General features: G+C 34.8%; 1 protein-coding gene across 6 annotated transcripts in view; it reads left to right on the top strand.

Annotated features, from left to right (window-relative positions):
• LOC119639062 (trichohyalin) overlaps positions 1–18,292 on the top strand; it is a 56,050-nt gene extending 37,758 nt beyond the window's left edge. For 4 of the 6 annotated variants that reach the window (XM_038036239.1, XM_038036238.1, XM_038036237.1 and 1 more), the window contains one exon: positions 16,635–18,292. In XM_038036239.1, coding sequence (XP_037892167.1) covers positions 16,674–18,191 — 1,518 coding nt within the window. In that variant the 5' untranslated portion in view covers positions 16,635–16,673 and the 3' untranslated portion in view covers positions 18,192–18,292. Of the gene's footprint in view, positions 1–9,842; positions 9,942–15,678; positions 15,704–16,634 lie in introns of those variants that run through there. The other 2 variants (XM_038036240.1, XM_038036242.1) reach the window with 2 other exon arrangements.
• Positions 18,293–19,489: the final 1,197 nt, after the last annotated feature.

The following is a 19,489-nucleotide window of genomic DNA, read 5'->3' on the forward strand; positions in this document are numbered from 1 at the left end:
CTAAGCTTAATTTCCAAGCAACTACAAATTAATTGAAATTTCTATCATTTAATGTCAAGTTTTTTTGGCCGAATATTTTTGTTTCTTTGACTATGTTTTCCTATTCGCGAAAGTCTGTTACTTCGAAGAATTTGCACCACTCCGGGCATTTGATAATCAACACAGTAGTTACAATTGTTTTTATGCAATGTAAACAAGCTAGCTGTTGTTGTTGCTGCTGTTACTGTTGTTGTAATGAAATTAAATATTTATCAATTTGTCAAAGCGGGGGATTTACATTCTGTCTTGAGGTAATTTACAGACAAGTTGTTTCACCTTGCAATCAAGATGTTTACGTGTAGGTAGAGAAGAAAAAGAGGAGACTGCGGGGTTCTCGTTTCAATTTTATTTAATAATCGATTAAAACTTTCATTATTCAATCGGATTCTTTTTGATTTTTTCAATGATTTTTATATTTATTTAATGATTTTTAAGTTTATTTAATGATTTTCATTTGTACGGCTTTATAATGCTTCGGTAAACACCTACCCCAGCCAAAACAATTGTACATTAAGTGATTAATATATTTGCACTGTGTAAATATTCTACTGTAGTTAAGTGTTCCTAAGACGGTGAAAGAAGCATAAAGGGCATAAATGGCACTGATCAGCCTAAACGGAGGAATTGTTTTAGTTATGTCGTGTCACTAGTTGAAATTTCAGAGCTTTAATCTTGTCGGAAAGAAGAACTTCTTGCTTTTTAAACATTTTTTTTCGTCCGTCTGTTGCCAAAGTTGTCGAAAAAATCGCAGACTCTTGCACGCAGGGTGGTAATTAAACACAACGATAAGAATTTGCACTTATGTACCATAGACGATCCTGCAGTATATTTTTGGATTTAAGAAATTGGCCACGCCTATTATTATAGAGTATTGAAATGTCTGCGACATATACAAGAAAGAGAAAGAGAGATTCAGAGACGCTCCAAATATATGTACCAAGCGTTCTTGTCTTTCCGCCTGCGAATTTGTGTAGTAAACATTCCTCTGATCGCGAAAGTCAAAATATCGACTTCAAATTTGGAAATATTGCAAATAGTTCCAAGCATGTTGAAATTAGCCAAAGAGCACGGCCACATAATAACATAAACTGACAGCACTTCTGCAAAGAATAAAAATATTGTTTATTGCTCATATCCTAAAAGAGATAGGTAGTAATAAAAATTTCCGACGTCTACGTTGTAGGTGGGTCTTCAGTATCTGCACAAAAATGGAAAAAATTGTACTCACCCACCCAATATTACAGTATATCAAAATTTCACTTTCTCTCAAAATCATTATAACGGTTCGAAGGCAGTTTCGAAACCTTTCACTTTGTGCATCTGTCATTCTCCCGCAAAGGTTAAGATATACCCCCCAAAGGAAATGCTTATGGAAGCAGTTCTGCATTGTGAGTTTTTTGCTCATTGTTCAGTAATTACAATATAAGCACTGGATGAAAATTTCGACAAAAATGAAAATAGTCACGCCCATCTTATATTACAGAACATGAAATCTCAGTTGATTTTAATCTTTCCTACGATAAAAGTGCTGTATATAAAACCTTCGGTGTTAGCCGAATGTAATTTTCTTAGTTCTATTAGAATTGTAGGGTTGTTTGCCACGTGAATTTTTAATCAGAATCTGACCCATGGAATTAGGTCGTAGTTGTGATGTCTCGGACCGTGTTGGTCCGACTGAAAGAATGAAAGATGAAAAGATAAATGGACACAATCAACTAGCTGACGATGGTTATAGGAAAAATGTAAAATCTCTCTGAAAAATATATATTTAAGTTTTAGCAACAGGAACGACAAATCTTCCGAGTTTAGCACAAACAAAATTGCAATTTTTCGACACGCGATATTTATGTTTATCAACAAGTATGCAAGGTACGATACAAAATAGAAGTAAATTTCACAAGTGTGATGTAAGTAATACTGATTACGTCTTTTTATATTCTCTTATTCACATATTATGCCAATATTTCAGAATTTTAATGTATTTTTGTAAAAGTTTGTTTTACGACTGGCGTTAGCTGCTGATATAGGTAGGTATTGTCGTGAAATCTCTATTATTATAGCTTTTTAAAGTTCTATATATTTGTTATTTTTTTCGATCGAAATGACAAATGTTTTTCTTAAGTTTTTTCTTACTTTTCCCTTTTTTTATATTGGTCTCATGTCTTTTTGGTATATCTGTTTCCACGGCAGACAGTTAGCGAGGTGTGAAAGCATTAGAGAAAAAGACATTAACGTCAATGAAACTTATTTGTCGATTATACGTTTGCGAAGCAAACTTCACCGCAAAGTTTTCGAATTAAAATGTCTTCCGGCAACAAGAACACAAACAAGCAAACTTGTAGGGAATAAAATCAATTTGTTCTTTTAATAATTTCTATAGCCACCATCAGAAGCTTGACAATTTCGACATTTATTTTGCGACGGTGAAAAAAAAGGAACAATGGGAAGATATGATTTGCAGGGTTGATTATCCACAGAATACCTTAGATTTGTATTAATACGAGAACTGTTTGGTTGCTTATTTTCTAATCGACTGATTATAACTTTTGTTCACCCGCCCTCCAGTTTTTGATTTCTTTTGGTTCTGGAAATGAAAAAATGCTTAAGGCTTAACTTGCTTCTAATTTCCAAGTCTAGGCGCAAACGCAATTTCTAAGCAGAAAAAAGGGGAAATTAAATTCAAAATCGCCAATTAACTAATTTTTATTCTTAATTTCGTCTGTAATAAGTGCTGTTGCTACTACTATTACTATTTGCACTACTATTACTATTACTATTACTGCTACATAAAAAAAGCTACTACTCCTATATGAACACGAATTTTTTCAGCGAGGCGCAATCCCTTAAGTCAATGTGGAATGGGATATTAAAAACAGAGCGATTTCTTTCTATTTCTAAATTAGGTTTATTCCTAAATTAAACCTAAAGCCTGCGGTGAACAAGAAGATCTAATTTTTGAGTTGGCTGTTACAAGCACAAGAGAAAACCCGCCGTACCGTTCATGATAGTAGTTCTTTTATTGCTTTATAAGCGACGCTCTAGAAAGTGTGCATTTTGTAGCAAATTATTGCCGAATTGTGTGTAGAAATAGTAACTTTTGGATTTATGCATTCTCCGCTTAATGTTTGGCAAGCCTAAGCAGCATAACATGTGCTCAATAAGCTGCTTTAACTACGTTGAGGGTACAAATTAATTCATTCTGCAAGAGGGAGTATAAGTAGTACTACAGGATTCAGAAGACTTCTTCAGTTCAAAGTAGTGTCTTTAAGATCTACGCAACCGTATAAACACCAAACGTACAAAGTATACGTTCTTGTAGCTTGGAATATGCGCAGTTCTGTGCTAAAAAACGCCTGGTATGCCGAAGGTAATGATATCGTGAGTTTCGAGTGCGAGAGAACTAGGTCCCATATAGCAAAACTCTCCCAAGAAATCTTTCCAGTTCTAACCGGGAATGTCCCGCCTTCCTTGCTGTTATAATCACACGATATCACTTCCCATTAACACGAGTTTCAAAACATTAATTATTGGCGGCTCGAACGTTCCAGATAGCCTTAAAATTGATTTGGTGAATCTGTTCATTCGTTTGCTCTGAAACAAATGCATTTTTGATCATAGAGGAACGGACAGAACTCTTTATATATTACATATATTATTTAAACCGACTCCATGGCCGTACATTCACCTCCCATCCGAGGGCTTATCTCTGCTTAACGCTTATAACCCGAACCGAAATGGGCTCTCAACTGCCAGCTACAACTTGGTTCATCCGATCACCAGCAAGAACGGGCAAAGCATTACACTGCACAATGTTCGATTTAATGACAGAAGCATTTACGCCAAAGTCAGCCAAATTATAGTTCACATTATTTTACTGCCTTCACAATCTTCGGATAGAGTCACTGTTACCAGAGTTTATTCAGTAGCGATTTCTATTAAGTATTCGGAGACGCCATAACATTCGCTGTGCAATCTGGAAAGTACTTGGGTCGGGTATGCCACTGAAAAGCTTACGAATGAAAGATACGTTTAGCATTATTCGTCTGCTTCCTCGAGCGGCTAACTTTATTAGCGCTAAGCGGATTCTATATGGGGGAAGGCATATCTTAAGATTTCAGTACAGGCCACGCAAGCAGAAAGTAGGAACTCTTTTTGTAACTTGTCAACTTGTTTTCAGTAAAGATGGTGTTGTGGCTTCCAGATAATAAAACCACATTCTAGAATAGGCCTCGGCGGTTTGTGTACAGCAATCATGTAGAGTAATAATCTCGATACTCTTTCGCTCAACGATTGATAAAGATGAACGCACTGATCCGGTAAAAAACTATGTGCTTAAATTTGTTACTGTTTAGGAACATCATATTTGTGTATCACCATTTGTCGAGGTCTTCCTGAAGATAGATGGGGGCTTGACTCTAAATCTGTACACAAGTTTGACGTCGTCACGAGTATGTTTTATGACATTTGGTAAGTCCTTTGTAAATTAGACAAAGAAACCAGGACCAAGATGAGTATCTCCAGGAACTCCAGAATGTGCTATGATTTCTCTAGATGATGCGTTATTGAACAGTATACTTTAAGTGCTTTAACTTCCTACTCATGTTATAAAATGTTTGTTAAAGCCTACGCCCTCCAATTTATTTACATGTATACAGCGAATGATCTTCTCTTATACATTGCATCTAATTGTTCCCAATCGTTAAAAGCTTCGTTAGTAATGAGTTCGAGTAAGTTGGTCGTTGTTGATTTATTTTTTCGAAGTCTGAGCCGACAGCTTGAGATGTTTAGTAAAATTTTCGATGAGAACTTGTCAGTTACCATTTTCTCAAATAACCTGGCAATGGATGTTAGCTTAGTACTGAATTATTTATTAGGAACGTGCTTGAAAAGCTGAATAATAACTGATTTTCTCCGTTTAAACGGAAAGTACCCGGAAACAATCGCCAAATTGTATAGTGTAGTCCATGGTGGAGATAAATTGTTACCACAGTTTCTTATGACACACTACCACGGCTTGTCCTAAATTTGTTATCAACCAGTGACATTTTCCTGTAAACAGTACGAGCACACTAAATTGAAATGGTAACAAAGTCATTATAAGGAAATCTATTTTCCCTCTCTGGGTTCATGTTGGTAACATTGTTAAAAACATATACCGATCCAAAAGTATGAAAATAAATTCGCAATTTCCTTTTCATCAGTGGACGTAACTTTGTTTAACTTCCTGGAAGGATAATAAGTAATAAGTTTCCTTTTATATTTACAAAATCATAGAAACACTTACGATCATTTTAAATTGTTTCTCACGGGTTGCAAATAATTATAGTAACATGACTGATTGTGTGCATTGTACTCTTTGCGGGCCTTCATAAATTTTCCAATAGTTGTAAATTTTTCTTTTTTGTTTTTAAGTGATTTTAATTTTTTATTAGAAAGCAAAGGACTATACTGGTTGTTATTGTACTTTTTAGGCACCATCATAGAATGATCAGCGTCGAATTTTTCGTCAAAAATATCAAACCCAAGAATTTGGAAAAAATATTTTTGGAATAAAACACCATCACTTCCCGGATAAAAGACAATTTTATTTTTTGAAATTGGTATGTTTGACCTTCAATTGATTGAACGTCCTTCGTATATTTCTAGTATTCTTACCAGGCATCGCCATCACTATATCTCATGAGGGCTGGCATTTGTCGTCCGGCGGGACGACAGGATAACAATCTTGTAGTATGTAGTTGCAAGTATCATTAATAAATACCAAATCCACCATCTGATTCAACTTGTTAAAAGTATTGTTCATTTGAAATAGCCTTAATGTACATGCACTGTTTAGCACATCGCTCATCCACGTAACATTAGTTGCAGGCGACAAAAAGGAGCGATTTTCCGAATCAATTCATGCGACACCTAGTAAATTAAAAACAGACAGACAAGAACCGCTTTGATACGCGATGTATTGTTGGGAGCATTTACGCGTTATCCATGAACTTTTGATGATTGGGTGAGTGGTATAGAAGCAAGTAGGTCTAGTAACATGCAGGTTTAGTTTTATGCAGACGGATATAAATTCACCATCATATTCAATCTTTATGTCTGTAAGGCTAGAGAACAAGTTGACTAATACCGCAATTGAAACTCCTCCGTCCTTTTTATTAATGCGACCGTATTTATATATATTGCACTTAGGACATGGAACTTAGGAATTTAAAACTGGACAGTTTAGTTATGTCTCCGCAAACAACGAGGTATCGTAATGTGAAGAGCAGCTGTCAATGAACAGTGGAGGTAACTTTGGGTTACTCACTCAAACTTATTCGTAGATAATAGATAAATTAATTTGATTTAGTTTTCTGATTTTTTTTCTTGGTCAGCAGGTGGAAGACAAACAATTTTAGATTGCTTGCGATCTTCTTTATATGTGTGCCCACGGACTATTGTTTTTGAATGCCAGCAACTTGAATCAACTGCTGTGCCATATAAACTTTCCGGTACAGCAAGCTTACATAACGATTTAGTGGGGCTGTACGAAATGTTAAATTTAAATGTATTGATCTAAATGTCCGGACCCAATTCAGATTTGGAGTAATAATTCCTCGTTCTCCGTCGTATCTGATGCGAAGCGCGATACAAATTTCGACTTATTAATCAGACAAATACATTTTTTGTGGCAGAGACAGTTGGCGACGGGGAAGTTATCACGTTTTCCATTGTTGCCTTGGTTATTGAGAGAGGCCATTGGTTCGTCAAATCAACCGATTCAGTAGTTCCTCGTTCATCATTGTCATTATTCTCATCCGTTCTATTGAAATCAAAACCTGGATAAACTACGCTTTTAGCAACAGTAGACTTTTCAGGCACTTGTTAGGCAGTTTGCGCGATCACGTCGGCGGAGAGATATCTTCATATTACTGAGCGCTTTTTCATTATATTCAGTTCAACTTTAACGGCTGTAATCGTTTTATAGAAACTAAATTGAAGTCAGCATGGTTGTCACATCGTTAACAATAATGGACTATCCAAGACACCACCACCACACAATGTGACGCTCATTGTTGTCGTCATCAATTTCGCTTGATAGGTGACTACAAACCATGTTCGTATATTTAAGTTAAAGATTGAAAATTAAGATAGAGGGATTAATCAGTGCACAGTTTATTTCTAAAAAAATGTATTTATATTAATTGTTAGGCATTATTTTAGAATTATAAAACGTATAGTCGTTAAGAAGGTATTTGTTTTTGTTGTGAATGGAGAAGTAATTGCTTTAAGTAGTTATTTCAGAAATGCCCTTGAAAGGCAATGTCACCTTGTGACTTGTGAAAGATGATTAGGCAGAATGACGACATTGTGATTGGTTTTAAAGGATTGATGTTGAGTGTTATTTATTTGGTAACTAAATGTAGAGAAAATTTTCTGTCGATATACTTGTTTGATAGATGGGAATATTTTACCTTCATTTTTTATGATTTTCTACATTGTGTACGTTCAAGTAACTGTGGAATGTTGCATTAATTAAGTTAGAAAGTCTCCGAACAAATTTATTTAACAGTATGTATCTATATAAATGTATGTCTAGTATAAACGTATATATCGTATGGGCTTATTTACATATACGAACAAAAATGTATGTCTATTTACATATAATATATACATGTATGGAATTATATACAATATTTATTTATACCAGGCATACGTTTATGTACCTACAAACGGTTAAATATATGCACATATATATATTTAATGCGTTCTTTCGGGACGAGCTCTGTAGTTACACGCTCAGTTTTAGTCATAAATATGCTGAGAAATTTTAAAGTTTATGTTTTGACAAAATGAGCCCGATAGGAAAATTTGTTCGGTACATTGTATTGTATGCAGTTTTATATGCATTTGTGTGGACGAATAAGTATTTGTCAGGGTGAAAATATCAACACTCTCCGATTTTTCAGTTTCACATGCATATAAACTACGAAAAGCATAATTTAAAGTACGCTTGGTATGGCAGGTTGTTCGTAAAAGGATAAAATGTGTTCTAATTGGCTGCTTGATGTTGATATTGTATATATCGTTAGTCTTCCAAATTCCTCTAGCAAGTATATATCAAAACGAAAAAAATTGTGCAGAAACCACGGGACACTTCAACGATGTTGTTCGATGTTTTTAAATAAAAAAACTTGAAATGTTGCTCGTGAATATTACCGGATTCTCATAACAGACCGCAACGGTTAAATTCAAGTAGACTCTTGCTGCCAGTTACATTACGTCATTCTTCATTTTTCTGCAACTTCCGTTGCATCGAATTTCTTCCATAAAATTTTGGATTCTTCACTTATTGGAAGAATTGTAGCCACAGACAACCGAACAGACGGATGGGCAGACCCAAAAATGTGCAAATTGAAGGTAATTTAATGCGATGAGATTAAATCTACTAACACCACCAAATTGAATCCGCTTTTCGTATAGACAAAATGAATGTATCCATTATATTTTGTGTCCAAAATGCATATTTCCGGTCGCAGCTAATTTCAATTTGTGCTGAGTATAAAACTTTAATGTGCTTAAGTTGTGAAAAATTTTTTTTTGATTTATATTTTTCTTCTTACGCAACGTAACCTTGCTGGTGAGTTTCATCCTAAGTTGAATGCTTTCTATATGTTTTCAGTTCCATCATTCTGTTTGCGTTGTGCTTAGCTTATAAGAGCTTAATACATTTACATAAATCTTTAGCGTACGAATGTATGTATCCATGTCTAATCTATGCACAGTAAAATCTAAGTTAGAAATATATTTGTACACTTTTATGAATAGGAGTATCCTTTCACATAAATATATTTGAATATGTGCGCTTATGTTGGAAGAGGAATGTATTTACGTACAAGCTTATATAATATTTTTGCTTAAAAGAAACAATTTAATTTAATCAATTTTGTTAGTGAAAACGAAACGAATAGACATACGAGTACGCAAACATAACGATATGTGCAAACGTACGTGTCTGTATACAACCATAACACAAATATACCTATATCCACACATACTTGTAAACTTTGACTGACCGATTCATTTGTAAATTTTCCTTTCCACTGATTTCGTTTTTATATTCATTGTCATAGACTGACGGTATGCTAGTATTGTCGTCACAGAAAAACGCAGTGAACACATATTTCCGAGACAAATCGCACAGTCTAGTGGACCGCTTGCCACCAAACCGGAAAACTGAGTTTCGTTACATAGTGTCGTGGACCGTAAATCTCTATTTATTTACATACATCATATGTCCATGTTTTCATAAATAAACGTTGAGTGTTGCCGTACATATGTTTTGGATCTTGTTTTATTCGACATTTTGTTCATTTTTTCACCTTTTCGTGAATAATTACAAGATATACTTGAAGATACGCTGGTTGAAGTAACGTCGCACTTAACTAAAATAAGTCGAAAAACAACATTTTTGCCTACACTTTATTATAATTCCGTTTGGTATATATCAAAAGTTTGTGATTTCTGGAACACTCTCTGTCCAATTATTAAGAAGAGACTTATTAGAAGGGAATTGAAGTAAAAATTCAAAAATATAAATCATCTGAACTGCAATGGGCCTTGAGACAAAGCAAGTTCACTCACATTTTCTCAATAAAAATGGAACAAAATTTTGAGATCATCATCAACTAGAGGGTATCCTCCAAGTTCGGTTTAACATAAGCGTTTCTTTGCTTCAATAATGCCTTTTTTAATTAAATTAAAATTAATTAATGCCTGAATAATATCGACAAAAGCAGCAGCACACTCATTGCTGACGATCCATCCAAGTTTCCATAAAAAACATCAATTATTTTTTATGCATTACACGGCTCGTTATGTAAATTCGTTGAACTTGACATGATAGCTCAGACGAATAATTGGTAAGTTTTATGGCTGAAAGCTTAGTTCAGTTGAACTGAACAATGCTTTACACATAATACTAATTAATTCGTGAATCGGAAAAAATGCGTTTGTTTCTTAACACAAGTTCTACATCTCCCTATGAGAAGAATTAACCAAAAAAAAAAAAAAAAAAAAAAACAAATCCTACAAAGTTATATTCGTCTTGAGTCGCGTTTTCAACAAATTGATAGAAAAATGTTAATTCTGGGCGTGTCATATAAATGTGTCAATATCATTTCGCGTTGCATTATGTATTATATTGCATTCTGGTATTATTTTGCATTAAATTTTGTGTCGATATCTGCTACGTTATGTTAGCGATTGTCAGTCTCTATTTGCAAGCTTGATCTGCGTTATCAATTTGAAAATGATGCGCATTTTTTTAATTTTAACCTCAATAGTTTGCGTAGAATTTCTGCTTGTTTTTCCATTTTTTTTTTTTTTACTCTATTGATACCACTTTCGTTTATTATTCATATTAGGTTCTATTTGTGATTTGTTAACACGACAAATCAAGTTATTACGATTTGTTTTTGTTCTTATGGAAATTATTTGTATTGTTTCTTTAGCAGAGCTGCCGAGATTAAACACAAAGAAAGGCCCCCACGCGGCAATAAAGGGTTAGAGATTTCAATTGAAGCCAAAAAATTATGTGATCTTTACTGCTTGCTATCGCTTCTATGTCGCCGTTCATCGTAGCTTGAAATTAGGCACGTTCGTTTTTTTGATAGTCTTTTATAGCTGCAATCTATTATACCCACCACTGTAAGATGAGAGAGGGGTATACTCATTTTGTTTTTTCAACAATGTATGTAGCACTAAAAAGACACTCAGAGACCCTACAAAGTATATATCTTTTTGATCAGTGTGAAATATTGAGTAATCTGTAATCTTTTATACCCACCACTGTAAGATGAGAGAGGGGTATACTCATTTTGTTTTTTCAACAATGTATGTAGCACTAAAAAGACACTCAGAGATCCTACAAAATATATGTCTTTTTGATCAGTGTGAAATATTGAGTTGATTTATCCATGTCTGTCCGTCTGTGTGGTGTGCGTTGTTGGCACTCTCCTGGTTGCAAAAATGAAAATGGTACAAACTAGTGAAAACGGAATCGAGCAGTGGACTTTAACAAAATTTTTTGAATTTTTCCTCGATACTCGGAAAGTATTAACGATAGAAGCCCGAAATATTTCACATTCACTTTGCGAAACGCTCTACTGTTTAGGTTAAAAAATGGAATTAATTGAACGTATCTACAAAAAGTTACCAGTAATTAAATTTTAGTTTTTCCTTTTTTTGGAGGTTTTATTCTTATTTATCATAAGGCAAATAAGACAGAATGTTTAAAGGTACTTTGCACACTCTTCAAATGAATATGAAAAAATACCAACGGTATGTGTACCAAATAAAAGAACTTGGAGAGCAGAATGTGAGAAGCATAGTGATGGGTATGCCATATTCAGCCCGCGCCGAATATAACTTCCTTACTTGTTTACATATAGCTTCACGTGATTTCTTTTAAGTTGCTACGGATATACGAAACGTGTAGCAATGAGAATGGTAAAGTTTTTGGTAATTGTAGACGACCCCTTGGACATGTTATTCAGGCTTTCGCACTTAAACTTAGACAGGCGAGAGTGTTAAGAAAGCATTTGACGTAAAATTTGTTTTGTTGAATGGGATTTTTTGGTGGTAAGTTTTATTTTAGTAGAAGGATGACTCAAAGACAAATTTATGGATAGACATAGTGAAAAGCATCAAATTATTGATGCCTGTTAAAAACGATTTCATTTATTTGGCCAAGTTGTAAGACTTTAGCAGAACGAATGCATTCACTTTGCAGATACGAAAAATTCCGTATATTGCATTAGCAGCTTTATTTATATTAACAGCAAACGGTAGGTGGCGAAAACATCGAATCATTAATGATCGGCCCAAACAACCAATTGCATGTGGAAATCGTGCACACTAAGATTCATCTATATTACATAACTACTTTTCTTCATAGGTTTTATTTACTTGTCTTCTGTATTATAACAAGGAACAAAATAAATCGTACGAAATTAACGTATCCTGCCAAGCAAAATATATCTTCTGTTAATCGCATGTCGTTACCGATCTCGACTCTTATTTGATTCAGACTAGGTTTAAATAAACATTGTTTTATGTTACTTAAAAAATTGAAAAGCAACCGACAGATTTTGATTTTCAAATCGCAATAATGATTAACGTGACATGCGTAAAGGAAGAGAAAAAAATAAACGAAAAATATTTTATATAAACACGTTGACAAGAAAGAAGATAAGAGGTGCACTTTTTAGTCCTACGCCACAGAAATTGTAAACTGTAGATATCACAAAATCCACATGCTGTAACATTGCTCAAAATTAATTCGGAAATTCATCTGAGCGAGTTTTTGCGATAAAAAGTTGAGAGCTTTTGTGTTGCTTTAGTAACTTTTTCACGTATACAGCGCAATAGGTGCGTCTGCTTTGTTGTGGAAAGTAACGCGTTTTATAATAGTTTCCTTCAAAAGTGGTTTGTAAGGGTAATTCGTACTTCTGGAGAAGAAAATGCAACATGAATTAATATTTATAATATATGTGCTTGAGCACATCATTGTGGGAATAAACGAGGATGGCTAAAGTCATCAGTTTCAAAATCAGGGAAAACGTACAAATTTTTGCCACATTAGTAGGTCGATCAGAAAACTTCACCACGAACGGTTTAATCGCGACCATATAAAAAAATTTCTTCTGCTTCCGATAATTGCAAAGCGAGATCCCTTGAAGTCGTCGCTAGCAATTTCCAATGAAATTGGGAATATTGTATCATCCCAAACCGTTCGTTGATGATTGTTAGAGGCTAATCTACCCGGAACAATAGCTCGCAAAGATCTATGATCAGAAAAGTTAATTTGGAGCAGAAGATAAACTTTGCTTCAGCACATAAAAATTGGTGCAGACCGCAAGGCGAAAAAGACTGGAGAAATGTATTTTCGAACGGCGAAAATTTGCGTATGATGCGTACAAAAATTTTTACTTTGGTCAAAAGGGAAAGAATTCCACATTGCAACTCATTGAAATAATTGTAAAACGTGGCTGAAAATATCTTATGAGATGTAACTGTTTTTCGCGGGAGTATATTGTTCCTACAAAGATTGGTTGGCGGGGTGTGTTCTCCGGGGGACCAGAGGTTCTTGTAAGAGAACTTCGTAGGTGAACTTCAATTCTGTACCGAACCGACCGTACAATTAACGCGAATCATAGCAAGATTAATCGTTCCCTTGTTTAATTATATTAAAATTCATTTTATTAAATAATTTTCCACTTTAGCGTATATATTACGTAAAGTATTTTACAGCTCCTTGGAATCCTTGTTTATAAACTATTCTTTATTGAGTAGTTTCCATTAGGGCACATATCCTATCATGGATTCCATGGTCCATTTCATTATTTATTACAGGGAGACTTTCTACTACCTCTTATCCTTGTTGGTGTTTGCCTTTCCGAAAGCCGAAGGACAAGAAAACGAATTAATTACTACAAGCACATCGAGCGCTTCTGTGGGATAACTCTCACTTGAAGATCGAAAGTTAACTCTCATTTAAGTAGCTTGGTGTTACCAATCTGCAATACTACAGTTCGAAAACAAATTCTTAGCCCTAATCAGGCTCACCCTGTCAGGTTGTCCGATCTGCCAGATGGCACATTCTCTTAACTGTTGGCAATATTATATCACTCCTGCAATACCTTAAACTACTAGAACATACGTACTATACTTAACTACTGCGTTTGGGGCGAAGATGAGGTGCGATTTTGATTCTCACAATCTCAGAGAAAACGCTATGGATAGATTTGCATATAAAGACTTGTCAGAAACTATAATGCTACCATATACTGAAAAAATATGTCTTTGTATAATTGTCATTGAACGGTCAAATCTCTCTACCGACCTCAATCTTCATTTTTGGGAAAAACTAAAGCGTCAAGTTTTCTGCAGCAATAAAAAGAATTGTGAAAAAATATTCAAAAAACAGAGACTTGCTAAACTAATTTCATTCAAGTCTAAAAGCAAAAATTTATATACTTTGCGTGTTTAATTTTTCCCATACTTATACAGGTGCCACAGCGTTACCCACAGAATGCACGTTCAAACTTTTGTAAATTTATCTGCTGTAGTAATGACAAAAAAAACAATTTTTTACTAATTTTGAAAAACAGAGGTGTTTTAATTTTACTTAGTAATGTCGGCGTGTCCGTCAATCGATTTACAATTCCAGACTATGGTTAAGAACTTTCAATGTTTCTGAAATATTTGACGTCGATGGCTTTATTTTTGAGAATGTTTACAACAGACATTACCCGGACAGACTGATGGACAGACGGACATGTTTAAATCGAATCAGAATTTGGTGTTGATCCAGAATATATATACTTTGTTGCGTCTCTGCACATGTTTCGACAAAAGCAATATACTGCTCATTCTTCGGTGATGGGTACAAAAAGATCTTTAGATACCTTTCATTGTTCTGCATGGTGGATTATATTGTTAACTTGCTGCTCGTAGTCATCCATCTCGAACCACTTCTATTAGGAAACGAGCAGACTTTCGAAACATTATTCATTAAAACCCATCCAAAAATTCCTAATAACTCTCTTTCCGTCGTTAAGCAGTTTTCATTATATCATTCTCTTTTTTACCTACTTTCGGCATTTCTTGAACAGCACAGTCATTTAACTTAATAGCGGTAGATTGATTTTTTTCATCAATCTCTTCTTTCATTGCCTTTAATTGTATTCAGATTTATTGTATTACTGCTATTGAAATATTAAATAGTCAATTTTGTGCATACATTGTTGTTAGCAGCGTTTGGGGCAAAAGGTTGTGCGTGAAAGCTTTTTGCTTTTTTTCTGCAATGAAATGCATTGAATTTTTGTTGCGGGTCGTTTTTGTCATATCTGTGATATGGTGTCCTCTTCATTTGATTAATGGTTATATTTCCAAATTGTATGTCCTCCCAAAAGTAGAAGGTGAGTGAGAGGGAAAGAAAATATGTGTGCGTATCGCTATGGTTTTTGGTGCCTGTTGTAATTTACGATTGCTTGCCACACATGCTAAAGAGTACGCTTTCATGATGCATATGTAACTCTAAGTCAAACTTTCCGAGTGTATGTATCCTACGCTGTTGTTGAATTGCTTTGATACGAATTCGACAGCTTATTTCACCTGCCGCAAATGGATGTGTGTGCAAAGATATTTTTTTTTAGAAAACATTTTTCAAATCTATGTCTTGCCTGTTAGGGGAATGAGTTTGCGTTGAGTTTGGTTTTTACGTTATCCCATTTATGTTCTATGTCATTTGGCTTGTGGTACTTATCTAAAAATTTCATCCGATTTCAGTTTTCATTTTGACGTGTTTTCACAAAACTCACATTTTTCATCTGAGGACTTTCTTTTGTACGTGCACAGCAAGGAATCAATCATGCGTTATATGGGTAGACGCAACAATTTGTAAAAAAAAAGGGCCACTTTGGCTACAGTTTTGTTAGTTTTTTATAACTTGAACATCTTTTGTTCTTGAAATAATTTGGCTTCCTATGAAGGGTATTATCAATAGATGGTAACGGTCGATTGGTGTGGGAATTTTGATCGCCTCTGATGCTTCGATTGCTTCTTTTGTGAATGGTCAAATTTCAAGATCGCAACTAGTGGTTGTGCGCTTAGTAATAAGGTGTGTCACAATTTTTGAAAGACCCACTTTTATTTTAATTAAGTTAACGGATAACATCATATTACCGAACTAAAAAAAGAGCAATTTTGACATTTTTTTCAAATGGAAGGAAAGGTATCACAATAATAATATTGCAACAAGTATTTTTAGCATATACTCATGTACTCATAACAAGTAGGAAAATTATATTTGAGCGTGACCGAATATTTTCTGCCTATCACCAAAAAAGACAAAAAAAACTGAAAAACGCGCTCCTAATTCGTTCTATATTTAAAATAAAAGTTCTTGTTTTTAAAAAAATTTTTGGTGTTACGCAGTCAATTCTCTCGGTTTTTCTACAGGTACTACAGCATCCCTCATAAAATGTGCCTTCAAATTTTTGTACATTTACCGGTTATAGTTATTGAGTAACGATCAAAAAACTAATTTTCAATACCTTTTGAAAAGTCAAGAACTTCCCCCCTTTACGCAGTACTGTAAGCGTGTCCTTCGACCGATTGCACCAATTTTCAATATCAACATGAACTTCCAATATTTTTGCTAAATTTGAAGTCGGTAGCTTTATTTTTGCGGCTATGAGAATGTTTACAACAGACAGCACACAGGCGGATGGACAGCGGACAAGCCTAAATCGACTCAGAATATGATGCTGATCAAGAATATATATATCTTGTGGAGTCTCTGAAGTTTCCTTTTGGGCATTGCAGACGTTTTTACAAAATCAATGCAAATGAATGTTCAAACGACATAAAATGTTCGAATTCAATCTCCCTGCCGAATATCGATCGAAAACAACTTTGAAAGTCGTTAAAATAATTTCAACTGATATGATTCTGAAATTTTAAAATTTCCTTTCCTGAACAATTTTTTTTTACTATTATAGGTTTCCTACTTATTTTTATTTCTCTTTTCTCTTTCTATACATTCGCAGCCCTGAATTTCGTATATCGCTTATTTATTATACGCAGAAATGTCCAAAGCAGCACAACTTCAGGCTTTATACGCTCGACGCCGACAAGCGGAAGACGATCGCATTGAACGGACGCAAGAGCTAAATCGTTACTATGATCATTGGGGCAAAGTGACGACTCGCTTTGCTAATTGGACCGCACCAGAATATTATGATAAGGCAGGACAGCAGCTTCAACAAACCAAAGACAAAAAAGAAAAGGAAAAAGGTCTAGCCATTCGTCAGAGAAAGCTTTCGGAAATATTTACAATAGAAAAGAAAACATTCGATCGCGAGATGAATGAATTAAAACGAGTGCGTTCGCGAAAAGTATCCACAGATACCTTAGAGAAAATTGATGAGAATCTAAAAAATCAAGATAAAATACGTCGCAAATTGGAATTGGAGGCAAAGCTGTACGGTAAATTGCGACATGGAGTTGATGATGAGAACTTAGTTTTCGATTCCAAGTCCGAAAATGAGACATTGGCAAAGTTGAATTGGCTGGACAAACAAGTCAATACTCAGTTAGAACGCGAAAGAGAGGAAGCCAAAAAACAAGAGCAAATATTGTTGTTACAAGAAAAACAAATTAAACTGGAGCAACTGCAAAAGGAACGGCATGCAATGCGTGAACGAGAGATTCAAGAAGTCCGCACAATACAAGAAAACTACATGCTCCAGTTAAAAGAGCGTCAAGAAGAAAGTGAAAATTTAAAGAGTGAAGAGAAGAAGTTGCGTGACAACATTGATGAACTAGGAAAGGAGCTTGAGCTACTTAAAGAGACGGACGTTGTAATGCAGAAACCTGCAGATCTAGCGCAAGCATACAACTTTAAACGAATAAAGACGTTCATACGCAAACGTTCAGAGGAATTTCGAAATCATATAAAAATACATATAGCTATTTTGGAGCGCACACTTGATTATGCCAAGAAAGTGACAATAGCAGATGAATTAATCGAAAAGTACAAAAAACTTCTAGACTTCGAAGCGCAATATGTGTCACAAATTGAAGCCATGTACGAATCCGAAGCTAAGTCTTGTCTTTTAAGAAGTGAAGAAAACTGGACTCGACAGCACAGAGAACGCTGCAATGAAATCAATCAATACCTCGACAATGAAAGTAAAGCATTTAAAGTCCAGCTGACCGATAATCTAGAACGTCAAGAGGACGTGATTGAGTTGAGGACCGCGTGCTTATCGGTTATTGAGGATGTTAGTGCAAAGCTGAAACAACTTATTAAGGAAGAAGAGGAATCACCGCGAGGTAATCAAAATAGCCAAGAGTTGCTGTCCTCCAGTTCTAGTGAAGCTAAGAAAGTAAGATTCGAAACTAACGCGAAAACTTCAGTATCGCCGAGCTCACTGCCTGAAATAACGAAGTCATTTAACAACCTGAACTTGGATGTGTGGCAAGATTTGCCCTCATCGCGTCGTGGTATTGATACTCTGCCTACAAATAATAACCCAAACATTGTTACACCAGAGAACGTCGAAAGACCAAAATACGGACGAAAACGTGTAGCTTGGACCTGAAAAGCATTATATATTTCTTCCATAATTTTTTTTCCGTTTATCTCCTTAGTCACGCACATGATTTTATTGTGATTTCATTTACAAATAAATTCTTTTTTTTTATTTTACTCTTTTATTTATTTTATTGTTTTGTTTTTATATATTCAATAGCGATACTTCGTTTCATTTTTTTAGATTCGTTGCGTAATGGCGTGTGAATGATACAGTAACAGAGTAATGCAAGCAAAAAACATGTGTTGCAATCGTAAATAGCGCTTATGAAAAGAAAATGAGGATGAAGATTCGATGGAATTGTTTGGGATGGAGAGCATAGCGATCTTGTGATAGCTTTAAACCGCACAAAAAAAAGATGTGAAAGTTTTTATTATGCTGCTTACTGCATACTTAAGAGGGTTTGCAAGATGTTATATATGTGTTAACAGCTAAAACCCTTTTTTACTTACGTGTCTGCTCGGTTCTAAATGTAATTAAATTTTGTGGGGGGACATTAAAGTGAAAGTGCTTAAAAGTGATTTGTTAGCTTAAGAGTCATTCTACCAACCATCAAAAAGCGCTCCGCTCTACTCGGTTGGCTGGGCGAGTTCACAAAAACTCATGTTTGTGTTTATGTTTAGGTTTAACTCAAGCACCTTAGTGAAGGCACAGTGTACTTGTCTGCATATAAAAAGCAAAGCAAGAAACTTCTATCGGCACTGTTGCTGCTGCTGTTGCTTTACCTGCTACCAATGCTCTTTTCCTGAGCACCAACAAACCATTTTCTCTTTATGTGCATGCAACACAACATCGTAACGATTTAAAAAAATTTAATTTTCTTCTTGAGTCCTTTGGAGGCACTCGAGAGATTCCGCTTTTGTTTATATGTTTTTGGTTGTGTGCATTTTACTTATTTGTTGTTGTTTTATATTTTTTATTTGTTTTTTTATATTTGAACATTTTGTGTTAAACGAGTATGCACTCGGTTTACAATTCAGTCAGGCGGCCACTGCAATTAACATTTCGCTTAGACAAATTAAAATTGAGACTGGCTCTGTTGCTTTGCACTTGGCAACAGTTTAATGTGTACATAATGAGAAACTAAATTGTAAATGCTTCTAGATTACTTTACTGTGCTTCCCTTTGCTTTGGCTTTTTCTGCTTTGACCGAAATTTAGTTTTTAGTTCTTATTTTTTATATTTTAATTTTATTTTCTTATAAAAAAGGGCTGTTGACTGGTGTAAAGAGAGTTCTATAAAATCTTTAAGTTTTGATAAAAATTTTAAATAGTCTTAAAAGGTTTTATAAATTTCGTAATAAATTA

The sequence above is a fragment of the Glossina fuscipes genome, unplaced genomic scaffold (assembly GCF_014805625.2).
Source record: "Glossina fuscipes isolate IAEA_lab_2018 unplaced genomic scaffold, Yale_Gfus_2 111, whole genome shotgun sequence".
NCBI lineage: Eukaryota > Metazoa > Arthropoda > Insecta > Diptera > Glossinidae > Glossina > Glossina fuscipes.